This window comes from Colletes latitarsis, chromosome 3 (genome assembly GCF_051014445.1).
Source record: "Colletes latitarsis isolate SP2378_abdomen chromosome 3, iyColLati1, whole genome shotgun sequence".
Taxonomy (NCBI): domain Eukaryota; kingdom Metazoa; phylum Arthropoda; class Insecta; order Hymenoptera; family Colletidae; genus Colletes; species Colletes latitarsis.
Genome location: NC_135136.1, coordinates 32,308,044 through 32,335,227, shown reverse-complemented (window position 1 = coordinate 32,335,227; position 27,184 = coordinate 32,308,044). Strand labels below are relative to the sequence as shown.

The following is a 27,184-nucleotide window of genomic DNA, read 5'->3' as shown; positions in this document are numbered from 1 at the left end:
TATTCCCGGTATTTGTCGGATTCTTTGGCAACCATTTTACGCGTGCAAGTCGCCGAAGCGTTTTAGCACTGGAAACAGGCATCGTTTTCAACAAATTTCAAACATAAAAATTTGTGGGACTTAAAAACCAGGCAATTGGTTCTACCAAATGCGTTACATTCCACATGAATAAGAAATCAGTACTATAAATTTAAATTTATTCGTAACGCAATTAGAACTATTAAAGGAAACATTAAAAAAAAAAATTACGACCAAAAATGAATAAAAATTATTTACGACTGTAATGATAACTGAAACAATAATATTATTTACAACGTCGAAAATAATTATTATCTCGTGATCTACCAAATGCATTACATTCCGCATGAATAAGAAATCAGTACTATAAATTTAAATTTATTCGTAACGCAATTAGAATTATTAAAGGAAACATTAAAAAAGAAATTACGACTAAAAATGAATAAAAACTATTTACGACTGTACAATAATATTGTTTACAACGTCGAAAATAATTATCGTCTCGTGATCGAATCGTTGAACCGCGCACGATGGCAAAAACAAATTCTGACGTCGCGTGTGTTCAGCCGATCCGCTCGTGATTGTTGAATTCGTACTCATCCTCCGGAGACCTGCAATTTGTCATCGTTCTGTAATTACACGGTCGCGTGTAATTGCAGCCTCGCGATAGCACGCGCAATCCCTCGATCGTGATCGTCCTTTGCATTACTTTTACTCGTCGGGCAATCCCGGAAAGCGATAGTGAGGAATAACAACACACCGACGCGATCGATCATCGATCCGTTTGCGTAACATTCTGGACCCGTAATTACGTAACTCGAACTGGAATTATGTTACGCAGACGGAACGATAACGTATAAATAGAAGGCGTCTCTCTCTCTCGACGGGGACGAAACACGCTTTTCCGTGAATCAACCGCGATTCACGGGACCCGGTCGATGTCCCTTGTCGATCGTCGAAACGATTTCCTTCGAGGAAAACTTGAAAATGCATTGTTCTCGGGAGAAAGCGGTGTGTGTGCTCGACGATAGAGAATTTCTGGTTTCGAATTCACCGGGAGAATTCTCATTTGCAATTCAACGCGAGCCGTGTAATTTCACTTTTCAGACCCACCGAGATTCCCGTGAATTATAAAAATCGCCAATTTAGCGGTCGTTTGAAACATTTTGTAAGATCTCGAATCGACGCTGGGCGAAGGTAAACCAGTGTTTCGTAAACCTTTCGAGCACACGCGCCACGGGATTCTTTGCTTCTTTCTTTAACACCGATTTCCAATGTCCACTGTGCAATTTGTGGGATCTCCAGTTTGCGATCTACAGAAACAGCATCTTAATGATAATAATGAGAGTGTTAATTTAAACTGCAGGAATTCATCTCCTCTCAGTTACTGCCACTCTTGTATTCCGTAACAATGTTCGTTCGTTCTATTTCATTTTTAATTACACCAAGTGTTGTTTTGTTACTTCCATTTTATTAGAAATTAGTTTCTTTTATATAATTACTAATAGATAATAGAAATTAGTAAAGAAATCCAGTAATACGTGTTTTTTCCCCCCTACCAGTAACCCATCCCAAAGTTGACCACTCCCAATGCAGCTGCACTTTGGTAACCGGACGAGGACCACTGCATCCAACATGACATCTCCCTTACCAAATTTTATTTTTAATTTAAACCCTTAAATACCTAAATATACGAAAAACTGAATTTATATTAAATTCAGTGCGATTTATGGATAACAGGTATTTTAATGATAATAATGAGAGTGTTAATTTAAACTGTAGGAATTTGTGCGCTTCTTAGTTACTTCTACTCGTATTCGTAACAATGTTCGTTCGTTCTATTTCATTTTTATTACACCAAGTGTTGTTTATTACTTCTATTTTATTAGAAACTAGTTTCTTTTATATTTTTTTAATATCAACAGGCAAGTAATGCCTGATTACAAACCTGATAGAGTATTAATAATATAATATTAGTAAAGAAATCCAATAATACTTGTTTTTTCCTCCAAACGATAACCCATATGAATTTTTTCTATTCTCATTTTTATTACACCAAGTGTTCTTTATTATTACTTTTATCTTATTAGAAACTAGTTTCTTTTATATTTTTTTAATAATCAATAGGCAAGTAATGCCTGATTACAAACCTGATACACTATTAATAACATAAATAGTAAAGAAATCCAATAATACGTGTTTTTTTCTCTCAAGCGGTAACCCATCCCAAAGTTGACCGCTCCCAATGCAGCTGCACTTTGGTGACCCGTACGAGGACCACTGTATCCAACGTGACACGTCCCTCACCAAATTTTATTTTCAATTTGAACCCTTAAATACCTCAACGCGCGGGAAACTGAATTTATATCGAATTCAAAATTGTTTTTTTTTTATTTATACGTAGCATGATAAGTGAGTTAGCGCGAGGCGCGATAGGAAATGAACTCTGAATTTTTTTTCTTTCTTTCCGTCGCGAGAATTCCACGTCGCCGTCGCGTTACGTGATCGACGCAATGTTTAACTTGGTGCAGGAAAAAACTCGGCACGTGTCGCGTCGGGGGGAAATTTTATGTGCAACCTCGACACGTCGATGGCCGGGCGTGTGTTTTGTCTCCAACGTCACGTTTCGCGGCAAGTACAATCGCCGACGAGCATTTAATTATTGGCGCAAGGCGTCCCGGATCGAATATTCCCCGCTTTTCCGTCGCGTCAGCCGACAGATTTCGCATTCGGCCATTGTTTTCGCGCCGACGTTCGCCTCGTTGCGCAGCTTTGTTCACATTGTCGCCCCGCGAAATTGCAAATACGGATTCTTTCGCGCGATGTACTCGATGCAAAATATATTTAATGTCGCGGTGTTTGTTTTCCAAAATGGAGGACACGACAGAAAAAGAAAAAATGTGGACGCAAACGTCTATATTAATACGTCGTCGAAGTTTATCAAGTGGAAATATATTTTGCTTTAAACCTGCAACTTTGTAGACTTTAAAATATATTACACCATGCAAATGTGCCTTTCGAACATGTTTCGAAAATTTAGAAAACACTTTGTTCGAGGTTTTGTTCTCAAGAAAAACAATTTTAAACATTTTTTAAAATGGTGGTTTCTCGTGTTTTGTATAGAGCAGTTATAGCGTTTGAGCAATTAAAACTGTAAACAGTAGGAGTGGAATATCGAATAAAATTGTCAAAAATGTTTATTTAAATTTAACTTTAACACATTTAAATTTAGACCAAGTTTGTAGCGTGTAGTTTTGTGCACGAGGCCAGTAATATTCGCGGAAGCAGCGTATTGTTAGAGTCATAGGAGGAACTTATTTAGTCGTTCGCGTCGGGGAGCTTTAATTACTCGTGCATAGTAATTAGCACGTGCAGAAGCCGCCCGCGTGTCGTCTCCGAGGACGCCGATCATGTTTGTCTAGAAGAGTCGAGCGTTTCGATCGTTTGAAAAACACCGGTGGACACTCGTCGAACGGTTTATTCCATTGTCTCGGATCGATTGACGCCTTTCGAGCCAAAGTTTCCACGCAATTAATTATTCGCGTGCGATCGGCAAACAACGCGTCAGCGATTTACTACCCGTGGAGACAATATCTTCTTATTTGATTCCCCTTGAGCCGCCATCGCTTCCTTGTTCTTGGCGAAAGGAAAACCTTGTAACTGTTCTTTAATATGTTTGTGTAATTTTCATGTGTTCGAGAAAAACGTTTCTTTTTTTTGGCAATGTTTGACATTAATTGAAAACAAAACTATTATATGTATATATACTGGGTGTTCGGCCATCTCTGGGAAAAATTTTAATGAGGGATTCTAGAGGCCAAAATAAGACGAAAATCAAGAATACCAATTTGTTGATGGAGGCTTCGTTATAAAATTATTAACAATTAAATTCAAAAATTTCAAATTGTTCTGGAAAAATTATTTTCGGTTGTGGGGGTCAATTACAATCATTTTTGGTGAATACACATACTTCCGAAATCCTACCCACTTTCGAGAAAAAAATTCGAGTAAGTGCTGAAAGTTTTGGGTGAAAAAAAAGACTTTCGAATCGTCTTGGAAAAATTATTTTTAGTTGCAGGGGTCAATTGTAAGCATTTTTGGTCAACAGACATACCCCCGAAATCTTACTCAGTTTCGAGAAAAAAATTCCTTACCGAAAATATAATTTCTGGCCAGAAATGTCTGTCCGAATTTTCATGCGAATCTTTAAAACGTCATAACTTCTGAACGGATTGGACGATTTTAATGTTCAAAAAAGCAAACTTTGCGTATTTTGGTGGAGAATATGTATGAATCGAAAAAATATTTGAAAAGTTGGTCTTTGACCCCGCAAAACGAGAAAAACCCCATAAAAATGGTCCAGTTTTCAAACAGCCATAACTCCTACAATTGTGAATATATTTCAATGAAACTTTTTTCTGAAGTAGAGCTCATGGGTACCTACAAAAAAGTATTAGACAACTTTTCTGTAGGGCGTCAAACAAAATTACTAAAAATGAAAAACGAATTTTTAAGAAAAATCGACAGGGGGTGGGTGCCTAAATTTTTCGACGAAAAAAAAAATTTTTAAATAATTCTGAAAAAATTATTTTCGGTTGCGGGGGCCAATTGCAATCATTTTTGGTGAATAGACATACCTCCGAAATCCTACCCACTTTCTAGAAAAAAATTCGAGAAGTGAAATTTTTCGACAGAAAAAAAAAATTTCAAATCGTTTTGGAAAAATTATTTTCGGTTGCGAGGGTCAATTACAATCATTTTTGGCGAATAGACATACCCCTAAAATCTTGCGCATTTTCGAGAAAAAAATTCAGTACGGTCGGAATTTTAAATGTTAATAACTGTTTAACGAAGCCTCCATCAACAAATTGGTATTCTTGATTTTCGTCTTATTTTGGCCTCTAGAATCCCCCATTAAAATTTTTCCCAGGGGTGGCCGAACACCTTGTATATATATAGAGAGAGAGAAATATATGCCACTTTGGTGGTACATTTTTGTTCAGAATATATTTCACCATCGTTCCGACCAATATTTCAAGTTTGTTTTCAAGTCGAATTACAAGGAATTATACGAAGATATATTCGACAAAATGACGTGGTCATGTGATTAAAAATTGCACTGTATAACTACTGGATTTTTTCAAAGTTAATCAAATCATTAATAACGAATTTATAGATTTTACGTTTTATCGACAGTTATAAAACTGTGTACAAATAAGATGGGTTAAAAATGACCCAGGTCATCACAAAGTTTATCAAACTACTAATTCACCAAACAAGTAGACTTACTAGTTTATCAAACAAATTTACAGATTTTGCACTTGATCGAAACTTATAAAAATGTACATAAATGGGATGGGTCAAAAGTGACCCAGGTCATATGATTAAAAATTGCACCGTATAACTCCAGATTTTTTCAAAGTTCACGACACTACTAATGTAACAAACTTACAGAATTTACGTTTGATAAAAATTTGTATAAATGTGCATAAATGGGATGGGTCAAAAATGACCCAGATCATATGATTAAAAACGTCAAGGTATAATTGCTGGATCTTTTTCAAAATTTGTCAAATTACTAGTGTAATGAATTTACAGATTTTTTGTTTGATCGAAATTGATAAAAATGGGCATAAATCGGATGGGTAAAAAATAACCCAGATCATATGATTAAAAATTGCACCGTACAACTCCAAATTTTTTCAAAGTTCACGACACTACTAATGTAACAAACTTACAGAATTTACGTTTGATAAAAATTAGTAAAAATGTGCATAAATGGGATGGGTCAAAAGTGACCCAGATCATATGATTAAAAACGTCAAGGTATAATTGCTGGATCTTTTTCAAAATGTGTCAAATTACTAACGTAATGAATTTATAGATTTTTTGTTTGATCGAAATCGATAAAAATGGGCATAAATGAGATGGGTCAAAAATAACCCAGATCATGTGATTAAAAATTGCACCGTACAACTCCAGATTTTTTCAAAGTTCACGACACTACTAATGTAACAAACTTACAGAATTTACGTTTGATAAAAATTTGTAAAAATGTGCATAAATGGGATGGGTCAAAAGTGACCCAGGGTGGGTGGACGCGGGACGAAGGATGGCTGATGGAAACGTGTAAAGTTTAATGAAACTCGTAAGAGAACAGTGGCGAGGTTCGCCTCGTTAGGGATCTAGCGTCGTTATTGTGGTCAAACTATTTACGCTCTTGAAGCGATGAATACCGAACGTATGGGAACCGGCGTGGCTGGTTCTCAATATTCATGTGCCGAGAAAGGCAAAGGATCATTAAGCCGCCGCGGCGTACGAGCGGAAAGCACCCGGTGTGCCAAGTGCAAGTTTTATGAGGAACGACATTGCTGGAGTCATCAATAATGCGCGGGGACTCGTGACTTTTCCGTCGATTCTATTTACGGCGGAAAATCTATAACGGGGCAGAGGACGCAGTGTGCCGGGTTATTGACTGAAACGCTCGCAGCTAAGCGTTACGTAAAGTCTGGTACGACCGTGGGCGTGCTAGATGCTGGCTACCGATCGTTTCCGCCTCGAGAAATTCCACGAGTCGCGAGCTAATCGATGAACACGTGCTCGTCACCTGTAACCCATTGTACGAGATTTCATTTAACGGCTCTCCAATATTCGGTAACGCGTTCCATCGATCTTCTTCGGCCTTCTAAACCCACCGATTTCCCAGCTCGATCGGAACGCTTGAGAGTTTGAGAACGGTTTGCAATTCAATTCTCATTTTCATTCGGAGAAAAGTGGGCCAAGATTGCCCAGGAAGCCCAATTTTCCCATTTATTTTACGTTTCGACACCCGTAATATCGACTATATTGGAAAATAATATTCACGGTTTCTGTTGTTTCAAATATGAAATCTGGAATACTCCAAATTGAGTATTGATTTTTTAATCAATTTCGTGCTGGAAATAAAAATTGAAAGTTTCTTCGATTTTTAACTCTATCGTTTACTGTTTGTTTTTGAAAGCTTAGCGTCGGATTTTTAATGGAGTCTACGTTCCGCGGAGACTCGCGCGAATGTGAAAGCGACGCGAGTTATTCGGACACGACATCCTTTCTGCTATTGCTGCTATTGTTCGCGGAACTGTCGCGGAAAATTTCTTTTCGACGAAACGCCATGCGTCACGGTGCAATCTCGACAGGAATTCGCGATCCTTACGTGACTGCCGCTGCAAAATTCCCTGGATCGTTTCGAAACCTTCCAGCGATACTTAACTCGATCCTGCACGCGGTGGCAATTACAAACTTTCCGGAGAAGCAAACATTCGCGGAGTAAACGTGTCGCGAAGATTGAGACGGCTAAATGTCGCGGAGCAATAAGTTTCCTCGCGTTTAAAAAGTTCCTCAATTAATAGTCGAGCAATAATTACCTCCGTGAAAGAAAAAATTGCAATTCATCGTGGCATAATTAAACAATAAATTCTTCGGTAACAGGTAAAAGTTAGAATTTGAAATTGATACAGCGATATTTTAAAAATTTGTCAATAGTAGAAACTAAATTAATGAAAAATCGTGCGTCAGAGTCTTCCAACGGTAAAAACGAGTGCTCGTACGCGAACGGAATGCACGAACTTCTTGGAAGATGATGCAATTTGTAAAACAGGACGCAGGATCCTATGCATTATTTATACGAACGTAATATCAGTCGCCATTCCACCAAAAGAATCCGTACGAATTTGTTGCTCAACCTGCCACGTCCAACGATCGACGACTATTCAAACGTGCATGGTACATTGTTTCTTTGCAGTCTGGATGGTAGATCCTGCAAGGACGAGATATACAGGATGGGAATAGGCGCCGGATACTGCGAAGGAAACCTGAACTTTGCCACGGCCTCGGAGGATGACGAGGTTTACACCAAGAAGAAGGTTTCTAGGGTGAGTCATTGATTCGCATGTTTTACACGTGCCTCGTTACGCGTACAAAGGCTACGAACGAAACGTATGTGATTTAAACGTGTTCGAGGATGTCTTTTATATTCCTGTTACACGTTTAAATAGTAAACAGACTGGAAGCTCCATTAGAAAGATCGAAGATCTCGATGAACAGCTCGTTAGACACGGTCGTAAATAGATTGTGGACGTTTGTGCATTTATGGGAAATTTTAATTTTCCGAAAGTAATATAAGAAATTCTTTACAGAGGTCCTCAATTCATTAATTCTATTAACCTTATATGGGTCGAATTTTTTTTTTAAGTATTATAAACTTGCAAGGCATTTATTTTGATATTTCATGTTGATGATGCTGCTGTCATCGATATTATTATTGGTTATCTGAGAGACATTATACAGGGTGTTCGGACACCCCAGGGGAAAAAGTTTAATAGGAGAAGCCAAAATAAGACGAAAATCAAGAATAACAATTTGTTGATGGAGGCTTCGTTAAAAAGTTATTAACGTTTAAAGATCCGCTCGTACTGAATTTTTTTCTAGAAAGTGGGTAGGTTTTCGGGGGTAGGTCTATTTATCAAAAATTATTGTAATTGACCCCCGCAACTGAAAATAATTTTTTCAGAACGATTTGAAATTTTTTTTTTTCAGGGTGACCAGACAGTTGTGGTCAGACATTATATTTTCAGTAATGAATTTTTTTTCTCGAAGATGGGTAGGATTTCGAGGGTATGTCTAATGACTAATAATTATTGTAATTGACCCTCGCAACGGAAAATAATTTTTTCAGAACGATTTACAATTCTTTTTTTCGTCGAAAAATTTAGGCACCTACCACCTATCGATTTTTCTTAAAAATTTGTTTTTCATTTTTAATAAATTTGCTTGACGTTTTACAGAAAAGTTGTTTAGTACTTTTTTGTAGGTACTCGTGGGCTCTGCTTCAAAAAAAATTTTCAATGAGATATATTCACTATTGTAGGAGTTATGGTCGTTTGAAAATTGGACCAGTTTTATGGGCTTTTTCTTATTTTGCGGGGTCAAGGATCAACTTTTCGAATATTTTTGCGATTTATACATATTCTCCACCAAAATACGCGTAGTTTGCTTGTTGAAACATTAAAATTGGCCAATCCGTTTAGGAGTTACGACATTTTAAAGATTCGCATGGAATTTCAGGGAAGCATTTCTGGCCTCGCATTAGATTTTCGGTAATGAATTTTTTTCTCGAAAATGCGTAGGAATTCGTGGGTATGTCTAATAACTAAAAATGATTATAATTGACCCCTGCAACTAAATATAATTTTTTTAAAACGATTCAAAATTTTTCAATTTCACCGAAAAATTTCAACAGTTACCCCCTCTCGATTTTCCTTAAAAATTCGTTTCTGATTTTTAGTAATTTTGTTTGACGTCCTACAGAAAAGTTGTCTAATACTTTTTTGTAGGTACACATGAGCTCTACTTCAGAAAAAAGTTCCATTGAAATATATTCACTATTGTAGGAGTTATGGTCGTTTGAAAATTGGACCATTTTTATGGGCTTTTTCTTATTTTGCGGGGTCAAGGATCAACTTTTCGAATATTTTTGCGATTTATACATATTCTCCACCAAAATACGCGTAGTTTGCTTTTTAAAAATGAAAATCGTCCAATCCGTTCAGCAATTATGACATTTTAAAGATTCACTTGAAATTTTGGAGTGACATTTCTGGGTTGAAATTATATTTTCGGTAAGGAATTTTTTTCTCGAAAATGCGTAGGAATTCGGGGGTATGTCTAATAACTAAAAATGATTATAATTGACCCCTGCAACTAAAACTAATTTTTTTAGACCGATTCAAAATTTTTTAATTTCGTCTAAAAATTTCAGTACATACTCGAAGTTTTTTCTCGACAGTGGGTAGGATTTCGAGGGTATGTCCAATGACCAAAAATAATTGTAATTGATCCCCGCAACCGAAAATAATTTTTCCAAAATTGAAATTTTTTAATTTAATTTTTTAATAACTTTTTAACGAAACCTCAATCAACAAATTGACATTTTTGATTTTCGTCTTATTTTGGCCTCTAGAATCTCCCATTAAAATTTTTCTCAGGGTTGGCTGAACACCCTGTATAATTAAGACGTATAGATCTTGTGAAAACATTAAAATTGTTTTTTTGAAACGTCGATATATTATCATGTGACCCGAAAGTTACGTCTATAGAGGGTTAATAAAAATATGAATTTGCACAAAGATCCGCAGTCCAGTCGTAAATAAAAAAATACGAAAGTCGTCGATAGTCGTGTTCGAAACCTGTGCGTCTTCGTCACTGTTCCACGGTTCGCGATAGTTGCAGCCCAGTTTTTTGTCTTCGACTCGTCGTGACTTCTTTCAACGCGACTGTATCGCGTTAATTTGCGATGCAGTTGAACCTCGACACTTGCACGCGGACCTCGTTCCGTCGCGGTATGTTGAAAACTGGGTCACTTAGCAACAAGTGAAATTGGAAGTGGAAGTCTTCCGTTTGAGACCGACGTTAGCACGAGAGGTCAATTATCCTCTTACTCGGATCGGTCTGCCTCGTTAATTGCACGAACCTCCATACTTGCATGCGTCACTTTTCCACGGTTCGCGATATCAGTTCGCTGTAGAATTCGCTCGCGAGTAGAATCTCAACCACTTTGAGCAGTCCTTTTCGATATACAATAAATAATCGAAAGCTATTTAATCATTAACCATGATAAAATAACGGACAACAATGCATGACTTTAGTCTAGACGCAGAATGATGCAATATGGGACTTTTCAAACAATGTAGAATAATTACACGCCACAGATTGTTGCGTCACTCGCATGGCCACTGATTAATGCAAAGTCTACGTGGGGCTCATAACGAGGTGCAATTTCCCTGCACCTGATCAGTGTTCTACAGTATTAATTTTAGAAACTGTGAACAAAAGTCGCTGGAGAGGAAAATCATTGAACTCGTGACATAAATAAATTCGTTTCTATCCAATATTATTTTCTGTTTATTAACACTGTACAGAAGTACACTCGATCGATTATATCTTTCGTTTTGTAAGATTAAATTAATTTTAATTTGTTAAATTAGAGCATGCTTATATTTATAACCGAACTTATATTATAACTTAGTAAAAAAGAAAGTTTGGAGTCTCCAAAAAAGAATTATCCTCAAACGGCGTCTTAATATTTTAATAATCTATTTTAATTGGGAAAGTTACAAGTAATATTTCTTATTTTCTACAAACCCCAAGTAGACCACAGATAAAATTTATTTGCGTTGCATATATTACGTTTAGAACTTGTTTACATTAAAGATGTTAATTTTATATGTACGGTATTTTAAAATAACTATTACAGTAACGCTTAGTCTCGAGTATTTTGCATGAACATTTACTTCTCCAAAATGGAGTTTCTCCGGGTTTTAGCCAGTATTGTGTAATAAAGAAAATAGTGTGTTGCTTCTCTGGCTCGACAAAGCTGTTATTAATACATTGTTATACAACAATAATGTAATAGGACAGGGCTGATAGTCGATAAAATCTATGCCAAGCAGTTAATGAAGCAGAAGCTGTATTTCAATGTGCGGTGAGCAATGGAAAACATGCTGCGCTGCGCTACTCATAGTGTTGCATCATTCTGCGCTCGATTCCCGGTTAGCCTTAAGCCACGGTTCTACTTGTGTAACCCGTGGCGCAAATAAGCATTAAACATTTAAAAATAGGCGATTTTTAAACATTACTCGCACCGAAAAATCGCCTTAGTCCTGTTCTGGAGGCTATCATATAGCGTTCGCGTTCGTCATAAATCAGGGTTCATCAAACTTCTCAGAGTCACGCAGAAAAACCAAAATTTTATCGATTTCGGTACCATTAATGTATTCGAAAGCCACCAGTAATCACTGAGACTTCCATTTTTAATATTTAATATTAACTTTATATAAATGTATAAAGAATTATACATAATTATGTACGATAAATTAGTAGGCTAGGCTTTTTTTTTAATCATCGTAGCCACTAAGTCGTTTCAGTAATTTTTAATGTTACTTTTTCTTGTCCATTCGATAGATTACTATATTTTCCTAATAAAATACTGTTCCTCGTAATACGTTTAAATAAAAAATTCGAGAAATAACCGCGTTTCGTTAGGGTTCGACTGCAGAAGATCCTCTTAAACGATTAACTGCCACTTAACGCATAGGTGTTGTTCAATAAGTTACATAACGAGCCCCACTTTATAATTATCGTTCGAACAGTTGTACTAACAATAGTTGTACAGATTATTGTACGAAGCGTCGTTACGTCTGTTGCACAAGTGGAAACCGAGTGGGCGAAATCGTTACGTGTGTTACACAAGTTCAACCTAGGCTTTAGGTTGAATCGTACTTCCGATTGTTTCTCTCTACCCTCGATCGTGCTTTCATCGTTCTATAATTACACTTAATTATAATAGCGCTCAGGCTCTCGCAATCCTGTTCTCCAAGCGTCGCCATTTTTCAATCGACGTAACCTTCGTATTATACGAAGGGTTCATATTCAAATTTCCCGCTTATACACATTGCTTTTACAATTCGAGCCATCGCGTTGAAAATTGTTCTTTTACAATGGGAGTTTCACTTTTGGTTTTAAAATTAATTACAAATATTTAGCAGTAATTTTGGTTTAGCAGGTATAGTGAAAAATTTGAAAAACTCCTGTATATTATACGTCTCGTTAGAAACGAAAGATGAAATCGATGTCGAATTCTCCACCCACGCATAGTATCTCGTATAATTATACTTGGCGCTCGATAATCGCGTTCTCCAAGCGCCACCATTTTTCAACCGACGCATCTTTCGTATTATACGAAGGGAGATATTCAAACTTCCCGCGTGTACACATTGTTTTTACAACGAGAGAATTTATTTCGTCGAAAAATTTATATCAAAATTAAATTTCGGTTTTAAAATTAATTATAAATATTTAACAGTAATTTTCGTTTAGTAGATATAGTGAAAAACATGAAAAACTCCTGTTTATTATACGTCTTGTTAGAAATCAAAGATGAAATCGAAGTCGAATCCTCCACCCACGCATAGTATCTCGTATAATTATACTTGGCGCTTGATAATCGCGTTCTCCAAGCGCCACCATTTTCAAACCGATCAAACTTTCGTATTATACGAAGGGAGATATTCAAACTTCCCGCGTGTACACATTGTTTTTACAACGAGAGAATTTATTTCGTCGAAAAATTTATATCAAAATTAAATTTCGGTTTTAAAATTAATTATAAATATTTAACAGTAATTTTCGTTTAGTAGATATAGTGAAAAACATGAAAAACTCCTGTTTATTATACGTCTCGTTAGAAATGAAAGATGAAATCGAAGTCGAATTCTCCACCCACGCATAGTATCTCGTATAATTGTACTTGGCGCTTGATAATCGCGTTCCCCAAGCGTCGTAGCTTTTTCTGCGGACGCAATCGTCGGTGTCGTCTTCGTGGAAGGCTGAGTAATCGTAGACGTAGCCCGATTTCTCGGTAAGCGTGGTCGCGGACGACCGGAAGGCCGCGCCAAAATCTGTACGCGACGAACGCCGTCGAGGAACCGGTATTTAGGCCAGCATAGAGAAAGGTTTTCCGTGTTGTCGAATCGGTCGGTGACGCAATGGCGATGGCGGTCACGTTTCTCGAAAACGACGATTGTGACATCTCGACGGGGCGAAATCGGATCCATCGCGGCGGGAATGCGCGCGCAACCGCCGATCCTATAAATTCGCGTCTATTTCGAGCAGTTTTCAGCTACTTTTGACAAGTTCCACGAACGTGTTTTTGGGGGGGTATCAGATTTATTTGACGAAGTCGATTTTTATAAGATTTGGCGCACGTATATCCTCTATATTTAAATGTTTTTATTAAGATTAATTATGTTAACTATGTTAATTACGCTAAGTATGTATATGGATTTGATATGGAGTGTTTTAGAAAGAGCTAAGAGAAGAAAGAAAGCACTACGTTCGTTTCGTTCTGACGTTTCATTCAAACGGTTCGAGTTACGTTGGTTATATTTATGGGCTATCGGTGCCAAAAGCGTGTGCCTCGAGCGAAACACGTCCACGTTGATCGACGCACCTGTTAAAGTCGTGTACAAATAATTCGAATTGCTACAAATGCGAGGTTGGCGCGCGACTCCGTTTGGCGACGACGCTGTAATGCATCCTTCGCGTCGAATTTCGCGTTTCGACGCGTGATTAAGAGCACGGACGGTATGGTTTTTGGGTCACTCGACGCGAAAGTAAGATTAATGCAATTACTTTGTCCGCCGTACGAAGTTATTTTCCTTTAACGAGATATTTATTTCGACGTCGCGAGTGGTTACATACGCGTTGCACGTACGAGATAATTTTGCGACACCGTATAGATTTCGTATAGAGTTCAACAGGGTCATAATACGATGAATCTAAGAAGATTCAGAATTCAATTTTAATTTCAACCATTTAAAGATACAAATTTTGGTTGTTCACATCTATTTTTGTGGCTAGCAAAGTTATATTGCGAGAAAGAATCATCTGTTCTGGAAAATCCGAATAACAGTTTAAACAATTTTATCTACGATGCATAAACGAGCGAAATTTAAAATCGAGAAAGGAAGTTTGCAGTCCGCAAACGAACGAGTTCCAATATGGCGTCTCATAGCGTCTCACAGTCCTGGAAAATGGCGATTTAGACGCAGAAAATTATATTTCACTTTAAAAGTGCATACATCCTTGAAAACAATTTTATAGAACGATTATTAACACTGTTAACATTAACTTTGCTTAATAATTTTTATATTATTTTATGTTAAATAAAAATTGAATTATTTAATTAGAGAAAAAAAAAGAAATGTGTTTTATTATAAAAGTTTCACTGCTGCGTAACATTTTTAACTATATAATGTATGTAAATAATGAAGAAAATAATAGAAAATAGGAATAATAAGAATAGGATTCGCTAACTTTAAAGTTATATTATTAAAGAAATGAAAGAACAGTTTGATAACCTATATTCCAAAAATTTACGATAACTGCATACTGAGATTGGTTCTTTTTGATTGCCTGTATTTGAAATTATAATAAATTTCGATCGATTGTTTTTATTCTAAAATAAAATGAAATTATTGTAATATTCACATTTCCCAGAAGGAGAAATATGAACTGCAAAATCATATGTCCAAGAAGAATAAAAACGTCGATTTTCTCAGTAAAAATTAACCTATTTATAATTAATGTTTCAAACGAAGATCCTCAAAGGTTTACAAACTTAATGACACCTGAAGTAAGACGATTGAAGATGTTAAAAAATTGTACTTTTTCGCGTTTAAGTCGCCGTATTCGAACACTGTGACGTCGTCGCGGTTTTTTCGGTTCCGTTTGTAGCAGGAAGCGTACGTCAACAGGAATATCCTGACGTCCGTCACCAAAACCAGCCGGACACGTCACGAGGTAACGCGTTACATGATTTTCGTCACGTTCTGTTAAACGCAACCGTCGTCGAAGCTCGTTTGCATGGCGAACAAGTGTCTTGCGTCTACGGATCAGCAATTTTATTTGTCAGCTGATGGCTCCGAACGATGGTCGTGTTTCTAAGAAACGCGTCGTTTGCCTCGATCGCGCGGCGAGCGAACTCTGAAAACAACTCACGGCGACAAACTACGATGCGTGTTCTCGATCGTGTTCATATTTATAGCACTCCCGCGATGCGTTGTTTACCGCTTTCAACGCAGAAGCGACGACGAAGGCTGCATTCCGCGTGTGAAACGGGACCGATCTTCCCTTGAGAAAATTAACAGCGTCGGGACGAAGGGCACCGCGCGAAATACGATGGAGAAAAATTGTTTTCAGGGATTATTATTACGGGCGTCCCTTGAACGAAGAAAATATGGAACGACGACATTGGCGGGCGTTGAAACGCGTTGGAAAAAGATTCGCCGCGGTAATTGAACGCGGAGAAAATCGCAAAAGAAGAAAGATATTTAAAAAACAAGTCAAAGTAATTCTAATAGTTTGGGAAAGGCTACCATTAACACGAACGTATCTGATGTAGTTGTTATTACTTTAATAGTGCTTTAATACTGCATAGTGTAACTTTTATGGACACGAAGTCCCATTAGGATAAGTCTAATAGATGGCGACACTGCATTCCTCAACAGTAACAAAGAAAATTGTGAAAAAGAAGAAAAAGCTTAGACACAACAATTGGAAAGCATTCTGCTCTTTCAGAGCCGTTTACGTTGATTTTATTTACCAACGTGATATTTCATCAATCACTCGTACGTAATGAATGTCTGATTTCTTCGACTGATTCCCTAAAACGCTTACTCGCGTATCATAATTGGTAATACTGTAAACTAAAAGGTGCATCATCGAAGGTATAGAGCGCTTGGGATTTTTTGAGGTTAGAATGCCTGCCCCCTAGGGGCGTTCGACGCGTTCGGAACGCGCGGAGAAAATGGAGAACGGAAAAGATCCTTTAACGTTGCGCGATCTACGCGAGTGTTTATCGTTAAAACGTGGCTGTGTATCGTAGATCCGCAGGAAGTGGCATGAATATTTACACGCGACGAGCATGCGGCGCGGTCGTGAAACGATGCACCGTTCATTCTGCAATTGCATCGAATCACGTGCAACGTACACGTTCGAACCTGACGTCGTCTGGCGTCGAACGTGGATCGTCAAACGCCACTTTTGGCAAGGGAGGCTCGATATCGGGACAACGGCGGCACGGATATCGCGTCTCGTCGAACGATCATTCAAGGCAGCTTGCACAATTGGATGCGTGCCCGCGATGCGCATGCGCCGTTGCGACCGGTTCACGCACGAGTGACTCGAACGCACGTGTGCTTGTTCCGCGGAGAGCGAGAGAGGCACTCGAAGCTCTTTTCCCCTCGTCGTTTGCTCGTTGTAGCCTCGTTGCGGACCGACGATCAAAGAGCCGCGTAAATTGCCACCGGAGTTAAGTAGAAAGGCAGATAGAAATGTTTACCCGCGAGTGGATTCGCGCGAAACTTTATTCGCGAACGGCGAATAACGTTTGCGCTACGCGGAACCGAGTACAGCGGCGCCCGCTTAAGTGTATGCCAATTTGTCCGCTTAACTGTCCATGCACTTATCCCCACTTCCTCGCACGAGCCGAACCTTGGCGTTATCAACGATCAGCATCGACTTGGTAAACAGATCATCGAAACTAGATAAATAAAATTTTTATATTTTTCATTTTTTTTATTATGTAATTGTTGTAATGGGTTAAACAATACCACTTTTTTAGATTGATAAATGTTTGCGTATTCTGTGTAAGTAAAATCGAATTATAAAAATAAACATGGAATAAAGACAGTTCGTAATAATTATAATGTTGGGTGAAAATTATTTACTCGACACTTTTATTAAATCTCTATACATATCTCTATACATTCAAATCGTTCTGTCAAAATTATTTTCGGTTGCGGGGGTCAATTATAATCATTTTTTATGAATAGACATACCCCCGAAATCCTACTCACTTTCGAGAAAAAAATTCATTACTGAAAATATAATGTCTGATCATAACAGTCTGTTACCCTGAGAATTGAAAACTTTCAAATCTTTCTGAAAAAATTATTTTCGGTTGCGGGGGTCAATTACAATCATTTTTGGTGAATACAAATACCTTCGAAATCCTACGTATTTTCGAGAAAAAAATTCGAGTAGGTGGACAAATTTTATTAATCGTTTTTGGCAGTAATTTTGTTTATAACTTTTTAACGAAGCCTCAATCAACAAATTGGTATTCTTGATTTTCGTTTTATTTTGAGTTTTCACCCTGTATAGTAAAACGTGTTCTTCGCTAGCTTTGATTTTTATATATAATACGAGAACATTTATAAGTCTGAAAGAGTAAGCGTGAAATTCAATTGAAAAAATAACAATTTTTATTATTACGATAGTGATTATTTAAACGTGATTTTAATATACTGTGTTTAGTGATAATTAATTACGTTCGCGTTTAGAATATTGATGAATAGTGAATCTGTGTAAATTCTGATCACGTTCTGAGAAATTTATGTATCCGTTAGACAAACATCTGCCATAACATCCGTTCGTCGGTTTTGCATCGAAACTGCGAAACGGAACGATGGATGACGAATAGTGTGAATTCCTTCGTGCAAAATCTAGCGAGGAATGTTCCGCCTTAAGGCGAATTCGCACTTCGTCAGGCAACCATCTGTCGAAACATTCTTCGATGGATTTTAGATTGAGATTGCCAAAGGGAACGGTGACGAATAGGTAACAAGTTTCGAATAACGAGTAAAAAGTATGCAACTTTCGATCCCTTATTCCTTAAATAAAAAGTAAGGAAACATCAGTAAATTCGAAAATAGTATTAGCAGGAGGTAATATCGAGTAACAAAGTTCCATAAATAAAATTAAACCTTAAAGATCGTGTCCCAATTTGTTCCCTTTCAAAAGTAACAATGCCCCTGAATAATTGCGTTCAGGATCGTAGCAACGAACGATTTAATTTGCAAAGCCATCGAACAACAAAAGCATCGAACTTGTACAGATTGAGGAATTCAGGATCGAGTCGAGTGAAAAATGAAAATGATTCTATAGAATTAAAAATAAGTATACGGTTGGATATAAACGCGAGGTACATAGCTGCACGCTGTTATTAACCTAACCTTGAATAATATAGCAACGTGACACGGCTTTGCTTTATTGTCACGGATCTTCTGCGGGTTTGTTGATCACGTGCACTTCTAGCGGTTTGCTCCTCCGTCTTCGATAGCGAGTATTATAATTCCACAACGTGGCAAGTGCAGTCACTGGCCCTGACAGATGTGCAACCCGTGGGCCCAGTTTCCTGTGCCTCCTGCAACGCAGACATCTCGCAAATACACGTTAAACGCGATCCAAACGCTTTTTTAAATACATCTCTACGCGTAAACGACGTGAAATTGAATCATACAGCGTTAGGTAGACTTCGTTTCGTCGTTATCAGTATCAAACATAGACAATCAGTATTTACGTATTTTTTTATGGGTAAAAAATTGCAACTAAATTGATAGACAATGGGGTTACTACTTTTTTTCGAAAGAAAATGTTGGTTAGTAATAAAAAATTATTCCACATTTTCGTTGATCCAGGAAATTGCCAAAACAGTGGTATAACGTATTTCGAGGGTTCGAATAAACGCAGACTGATTTTGGTCGTAATTTTTCATTAAATTATCGGAGAAATTGATTATTTAAGCTAAGGAAAAGCTTTCTTACGGCGACTTTCGCAAAGTGTCAACGACCACGTGCCATAACACGCAAATGTCCTGCGTTGCGATCACGCTCGAAGAAACCGGCCATCCCCTTTTTATGTAAGTCGTTCGCGATACGCAATTGTTCCCAGCATGCATGAATGACATCATCAAAACGGCTATATAGTGGACAATAATTAATTTCCCAAATATTACGTAAGATTTCGAGAAGTCCACTGTACAATGTTTCATACAATATTAATATAGATTTTCTATCGGGTTTAAGGCTAAATTTGTCATTATTAAATCGCCACAGTCGGGGTAATATAATAATTTGAAAATTGGACGAAATTTTCGTTACGCGGAATCCATTCGACTGGTTTCAACAATTAACCTTTTCGGAGAAGCTGTTTCGATTTGAATAAGAACGTCGTTCTCCTTGGAAATCGTCGATCGCGGTCAGCCGATCGAAAGAAAACAAACATCGTCTCCGGAGCTTTCCGATCGCTCAAAGAATATTTTCTACGTCATAATCTCTGCTCGTCTACGACTGATTTACGCGTCACATGCTAACGTCGCGTGACTATGGCGGACAAATCGTTTGCAAGGTACATATTTCAAGTGATCAGAACCGATCGACTGCAGAAAATAAAGATTGCGTTTGCACGAGCATTTAAACTATCGCTGTAAAAATCATATTTACATCTCCAATGATTCTGTTGTTCATCCTGTTAAAGTCTTAAGGAATTATAGCCCTCGTTTAGAACTCAGTTCGAACAACACACACGTATCGCGAATGTGTGTCGCGTTACGTCGAATTCGTCCTCGTATCCCAGGTATTTTCGTCCCGTCATCTTTTATCCATTATTCGGGAATTCCTTTCGTCCAAATCGCTCGTAATCTCCTTCTTCGGTTATTGCGACACTGCGTTTGGTCCTTGTCTTTCGTTTTGGTTTCTCTATACAATTCGTATACAATGGTCGTAAATTTAATCACTGCTCTCCCCTCATTGAAAAGTCTGATTGGCCGAACGCGAACCAAAGACGAATCTTTAACCTTCGTTGTCTCATTTGCAAAACGCTCGACGGAGGATCTACCTTGCCTATCTCGACCACGCGAAACTTCTCGGTGTTATTTATATCTACTTCGGTGCAAAGTGTTTTAAAATTTCAAATTACGATGCTTTCGCGATCGTTACACGTTGCCCAGACTCGATTGTCTAAACTTATTAATTATTTTAGAAGTTTCTCTTACATAGACTACAATAGTCTGCTAAGTTCTGTGTTGTAGGACGTTTCATCCCATCGCGGAATGTTGAGTTTGACAAAGGCATACGAGATTACTTATACATCCTAGACACAGTTAATTATATTAACTTCTATATTTTACAATTTTCTCTTAAATGTACCACACAATAATCTGTTAAGCGAGTTCTGGTGTTGTAGAATGTTTGGACCCATTGCAGAATGTTGAGTTTGCAAGAGGCATACAAAATTATTTATAAATCATAGGCACAATTCGTTTTATTGCATCCCACATTTTAGAAATTTCTTTTAAATATGTCATACAATAATGTACTATACAGGGTGTTCGACCACCCCTGGGAAAAATTTTAATAGGAGATTCTCGAGACTAAAATAAGACGAAAATCAAGAATACCAATTTGTTGATGAAGGCTTCGTTAAACAGTTATTAACGTTTAAAGTTCCGACCGTTCTGAATTTTTTTCTCGAAAATGCGCAGGATTTTGGGGGTAGGTCTATTCATCAAAAATTATTCTAATTGAGTCCCGCAACCGAAAATAATTTTTCCAGAACGATTTGAAATTTGTTTTTTTTCAGGGTGACCAGACAGTTGTGGTCAGACATTATATTTTCAGTAATGAATTTTTTTCTAGAAAGTGAGTAGAATTTCGGGGTTATGTGTATTGACAAAAAATGCTTGTAATTGACCCCTGTAACTAAATATAATTTTTTTAGTATGATTTGAAATTTTCTAATGTCGTCTAAAAATTTTAGTACCTACTCGAATTTTTTTCTCGAAACTGAGTAGGATTTCGGGGATATGTCTATTGACCAAAAATGATTGTAATTGGCCCCCGCAAATTAAAATAATTTTTTCAGAACGATTTGAAATTTTTTTTTTTCGTCGAAAAATTTAGGCACCTACCCCCTGTCAATTTTTCTTAAAAATTCGTTTTTCATTTTTAGTAATTTTGTTTGACATCCTACAGAAAAGTTGTCCAATACTTTTTTATAGGTACCCATGAGCTCTACTTTAGAAAAAAGTTTCATTGAAATATATTCATTATTGTAGGAGTTATGACTATTTGAAAATTGGACTATTTTTATGGAGTTTTTCACATTTTCCGGGGTCAAGGATCAACTTTTCGAATATTTTTATGATTTCTACATATTCTTCGTCAAAATACGCGTAGTTTGCTTTTTTAAACGTTAAAATCGTCCAATCCGTTCAGAAGTTATGACGTTTTAAAGATTCGCATTATAATTCGAGCAGACATTTCTGGCCAGAAATTATATTTTCGGTAAAGAATTTTTTTCTCGAAACTTAGTAGGATTTCGGGGGTATGTCTGTTGACCAAAAATGCTTGCAATTGACCCTTGCAACTAAAAATAATTTTTCCAAGACGATTTGAAATTTTTGAATTTAATTGTTACTAACTTTTTAACGAAGCGTCCATCAATAAATTGGAATTCTTGATTTTCGTCTTATTGTGGCCTCTAGAATCCTCTATTAAAATTTTTCCCAGAGGTGGCCAAACACCCTGTATGATTTTTGTGTAGTTGGACGCTGTTTGGCACTGTTGCAGAGTGTTGAATTGCAAGAGGCATACAAAATTATTTATAAATCATAGACACAGTTCGTTTTATTGCATCCCACATTTTAGAATTTTCTCTTAAACATACCACACAATGATGTACTATATGAGTTTTGTGTAGTTGGACGCTGTTTGGTACTGTTGCAGAGTGTTGAGTTTGCAAGAGGCATACAAAATTATTTATAAATCACAGTCATAGTTCATTTTATTACATCTTATGTCGTTCAATTTTCTCTTAAATATACCACACAATAATGTAGTATATGAGTTTTGTGTAGTTGTACGCTGTTTGACACTGTTGCAGAGTGTTGAGTTTGATAAAAGCATACAAGATTACTTATAAATCATAGACACAGTACATTTTATTAAGTCCTATATTTTACAATTTTCTCTTAAATATACGACATAATAATCTGCTAAACAAGTTCTGTGTTGTAGTATGTTTGATTCCATCGCAGAATGTTGACTTCGTAAAAAGCATACAAAGTTATTTATAAATCATGGACATAATTCTTTTTATTAAGTCCTATATTTTACAATTTTCTCTTAAATATACCACACAATAATCTGCTAAACAAGTTCTGTGTTGTAATATGTTTGATGCCATCGTAGAATGTTGACTTCGTAAGAAGCATACAAAGTCACTTATAAATCATAGACACAATACATTTTATTAAGTCCTATATCATACAATCTCCTCTTAAATATACCACACAATAACGTACTATATGAGTTTTGTATAGTTGGACGCTGTTTAACACTGTTGCAGAGTGTTGAATTGCAAGAGGCATACACAATCATTTACAAATCACAAGCATAGTTCATTTTATTACATCCTATATCGTACAATTTTCTCTTAAATATACCACACAATAATCAAATTTTGTAAAAGTTCCATGTTTGAGTCCCATTGCAGATGCGTTGAATTTGCTACAAAATGGCCAACGCATTTACCGTGGATGGTTTCGAAATACTGATTCCGTCTAAGTTTCACGCTGCACCGTTTCTGTGTTTCCCACTTTTACCAGACCCGGTATAGTCCATCCATCCAGGAAGCGTTCGGGAGAGCGTGACGAGGTGTTCTCCTGGGACGTCGTAAATCGAACGACCGGGGGATTACGCGGATCCAGATTGAAAATGGACGTCTTCACGGTTATCGAGCCGATTCGACGATCGACTCGAGGCGAGTCGAATCGCGTAGCTTTCGGTTTTCACGCCGCGGCGTTTTTCTCTCTGTGTAACGGTGGTCAAGCGACGCGAAAGTTCGGAATTTCAAGTGACCGGGTTTCATCGCTAGCGATGCTAATTCCCGATGTATATTAGAATTTCAAGAATACCAGAAGGATTCAGTGACCCCTTAATTTCGACGGGACTTTCCAATTCTTTCGTATGGGCGTTCAAACGATCGGTTTGGTCTCGTCGATCCCCGCGACCGTTCCACGAAACTAACGTTACGTAAACGATTCTCTTTTAATGGAAATTTCAGTTTCTGGAGTTCCGGAATTCTCTCTTTGTCACTCGCGATTTGGAAATCGCGTCTAAAAATTCTCGAGTCACAAAGTACGGACGAACGTACTTGTTCGACGATTCGAGGGAAGCTTCTCTAGCTTTATCGTTTCGTTCATTGAAACATTTGAATTTTTTATTTCCCTTTCAGACAAATGTTTGAAGATATTTGGAAACGCGAATATCATAAATTGAGAAATTATCTTGTTATCGTTATTTTCTTTGCCCATATTTTTATACTTTGCTCGTACGTTTAGCAAGCGTCGAAATCGTATTCTAATTTTGTATTTTCGGCCACGTACGCGCGTAGATTACGAGGTCGGTAGATTATAAAAGTATTTAAAGAACTAACGTATCTGCTTATCGCATCTTTGTTATGTTCCTAGTTGCTACTCATTATTACCAAAGAGGACTCAAAATAAACGATGGACGTTTTAATGAGTAAAACAAGTTCGGGAAACCCTATTTACAAAATTAATTTTGTTTAATATTCAACTGTATTCTCGAACGAGCATTGCAAAAAGAGGAGAAAACTAATCGTCTGTTTTTAACATAGACATTGACGAATAAACAATGTAACATATCAACAATCTTGTATTTAAAAGCAGACACGACGAATGAAGGAACAAATTAGAAAATAAATAAAAATACGTTCGAAGAAAGGGGAATGTAAATTCAATGAAATTTAGCTTATTCTGTATTTTTCCCATTGGTTTCATCATCTGTTAACTACGTCAATATTTTATCATTCATACTCCTATCGCTCGACGATGTTAGTGTCTTGCCACGGAAAACGGGAATCCCGAAATGTTTCAAAATTACATTATCGTGGAAAAGGAATGGAAAGCTCGAGCAGAATCTTATCTGGAGTTTGTTATCCCGAAAGATTCCTTGCTCGACGCTTCGTGCTCTCAGATAAGGTCACTTCGTACATGGTTTTGTAGTTTTAATTAGTCGTCAGCTTGGGGGCGGATATGGTATCTAAACAATGTCGACAGTATTAGTTGTAATATCTCGCGTTGGATGTAGTGCATAGTGTGTGAATATATTTCAATGAAACTTTTTTCTGAAGTAGAGCTCATGGGTATCTACTAAAAAGTATTAGACAAAATTTCCGTAGGGCGTCAAATAAAATTACTAAAAATAAAAAACGAATTTTTAAGAAAAATCGACAAGGGGTAGGTGCAGAAATTGTTCGGCGCAATTGAAAACTTTCAAATCATTTTGGAAAAATTATTTTTAGTTGCAACGGTCAATTACGACCATTTTTTTTGAAGAAACATACCCTCGAAATTTTACGCAGTTTCGAGAAAAAAATTCATTACTGAAAATATAATGTCTGACCACAACTGTCTGGTCACCCTGAAAAAAAAAATTTCAAATCGTTCTGAAAAAATTATTTTTAGTTGCAGGGGTTAATTGCAATAATTTTTGGTGAATAGACATACCCTCAAAATCCTAACCATTTTCGAGAAAAAAATTCCTAACCGAAAATATAATTGGAGGCCAGAAATGTTAGCCCAAAATTTCATGCGAATCTTTAAAACGTCATAACTCCTGAACGGATTGGACGATTTTAATGTTTAAAAAGGCAAACTACGCGTATTTTGGTCAAGAATATGTAGAAATCATAAAAATATTCGAAAAGTTGGTCCTTGACCCCGCAAAATGAGAAAAACTCCATAAAAATGGTCCAATTTTCAAACAGCCATAACTCCTACAATTGTGAATATATTTCAATGAAACTTTTTCCCGAAGTAGAGCTCATGGGTACCTATAAAAAAGTATTGGACAACTTTTCTGTAGGGTGTCAAACAAAATTACTAAAAATGAAAAACGAATTTTTAAGAAAAATCGACAGGGGGTAGGTGCCTAAATTTTTCGACGAAAAAAAAAATTTTTAATTAATTCTGAAAAAATTCTTTTCGGTTGCGGGGGTCAATTACAATAATTTTTGGTAAATAGACATACCCTAAAAATCCTAACCATTTTCGAGAAAAAAATTCCTAACCGAAAATATAATTGGAGGCCAGAAATGTTAGCCCAAAATTTCATGCGAATCTTTAAAACGTCATAACTCCTGAACGGATTGGACGATTTTAATGTTTAAAAAAGCAAACTACGTGTATTTTGGTCAAGAATATGTAGAAATTGCAAAAATATTCGAAAAGTTGATCCTTGACCTCGGAAAATGAGAAAAACATCATAAAAATGGTCCAATTTTCAAACAGCCATAACTCTTATAATAGTGAATATATTTCAATGAAACTTTTTCCCGAAGTAGAGCTCATGGGTACCTATAAAAAAGTATTGGACAACTTTTCTGAAGGGTGTCAAACAAAATTACTAAAAATGAAAAACGAATTTTTAAGAAAAATCGCCAGGGGGTAGATGCCTAAATTTCTGGGTGAAAACAAATTTTTTCAAATCGCTCTGGAAAAATTATTTTTAACTAGGGGAGTCAATTACAATAATTTTTGGTCATTAGACATACTCTCGAAATTCTACCCACTTTCGAGAAAAAAATTCAGTACGAGCGAAACTTTAAATATTAATAACTTCTTAACGAAGTTTTCATCAACAAATTGGTATTCTTGATTTACGTCTTATTTTGGCCTCTAGAATCCCCCATTAAAATTTTTCCCAGTGGTGGCCTAACACCCTGTATAAACAATACGAATATTTTTTTGTTGACTTTGAAGAATACATGTAACATATTCATTGCAAAAATGTCGTTTAATAAACATTATTATGCAGCATTTTGGTCGTAATTGGTCACTGTACGAATAGTTTTTACACCCACTGTAAACCATCGGTTGGTTGTTGTTGACAAAAGTTTGACAAATGGTCGACTCTAAGGAAACGTTTGATTTACACTAGGCACTTCGAGCGTGCAGATTTTGGGGATTTCGTGGCACCGGTGCGAATCGGTAAAAATATTCGTATTCGCCAAAAAGGTGTGAGGCGGTTGCGAAAGTGTCGATCCGATTAGTAACGGGTAAGCTCACGCTTATTTTCGTGAAGCACCGTCGGCTTAAAAATAATTTAACTCCGCGTCCCGTTCGGCTCCTCTATCCTTGACTCGATTTCTACGGATCGGCGCAGAATCGCTGCTATATCGCCGAAATCGTCGCGATTGCCAATTGAGGTTGTCGCCGTCCGATCGTAGACGAGGTGAAAAAGCTGCCTTTATTTTTGGTTACGCGAAACCAAAACGCCTCGTCGTTTCGTAATCGCGATTAACCGTTTCGAGGATCGATCGTCGGACGCCGCTCGCGAAATCGATCGACGAAATCTCCCTTCGAAGATAATCGTCGCGACTGTTGGCGAAACGAAGGCTAAAGGGGAGGATTTCGCCTTGAACTTGGCAATCGACCCCTTGGCAATATCGCTTTTTCAAAAGTTTTCGATAAGAATCGAACGCTTATGGACGGACGATAAGAGTATTAACTGTGTATGAATTAAAGATGATAAGAGTGATTTCATGGTATTAGCGGAGCTTTCCAAATAATGTGCAAGAGTATTATATAGCAAAATAATTGTAGTTCTTACTCGTGTTCGTAGAGTATAATGGTGATTTGCTATGAATGAAAAAAAGCTTGATTCTTATTTTGTATAAATTTATTTTTGTTTACATTGAGATA

At 37.0% G+C, this 27,184-nt stretch overlaps 1 protein-coding gene across 2 annotated transcripts in view; it reads left to right on the top strand.

The window, feature by feature from the left end:
* Cwo (transcription factor cwo) overlaps window positions 1-27,184 on the top strand; it is a 94,804-nt gene that overhangs the window by 46,392 nt on the left and 21,228 nt on the right. Inside the window, exon 2 of one of the 2 annotated variants that reach the window (XM_076762232.1) lies at window positions 7,799-7,928. The exons of the other annotated variant lie outside the window; for it this stretch is intronic. Coding sequence (XP_076618347.1) covers window positions 7,799-7,928 — 130 coding nt within the window. The remainder of the gene's footprint in view (window positions 1-7,798; window positions 7,929-27,184) is intronic. 2 annotated transcript variants of the gene reach the window in all.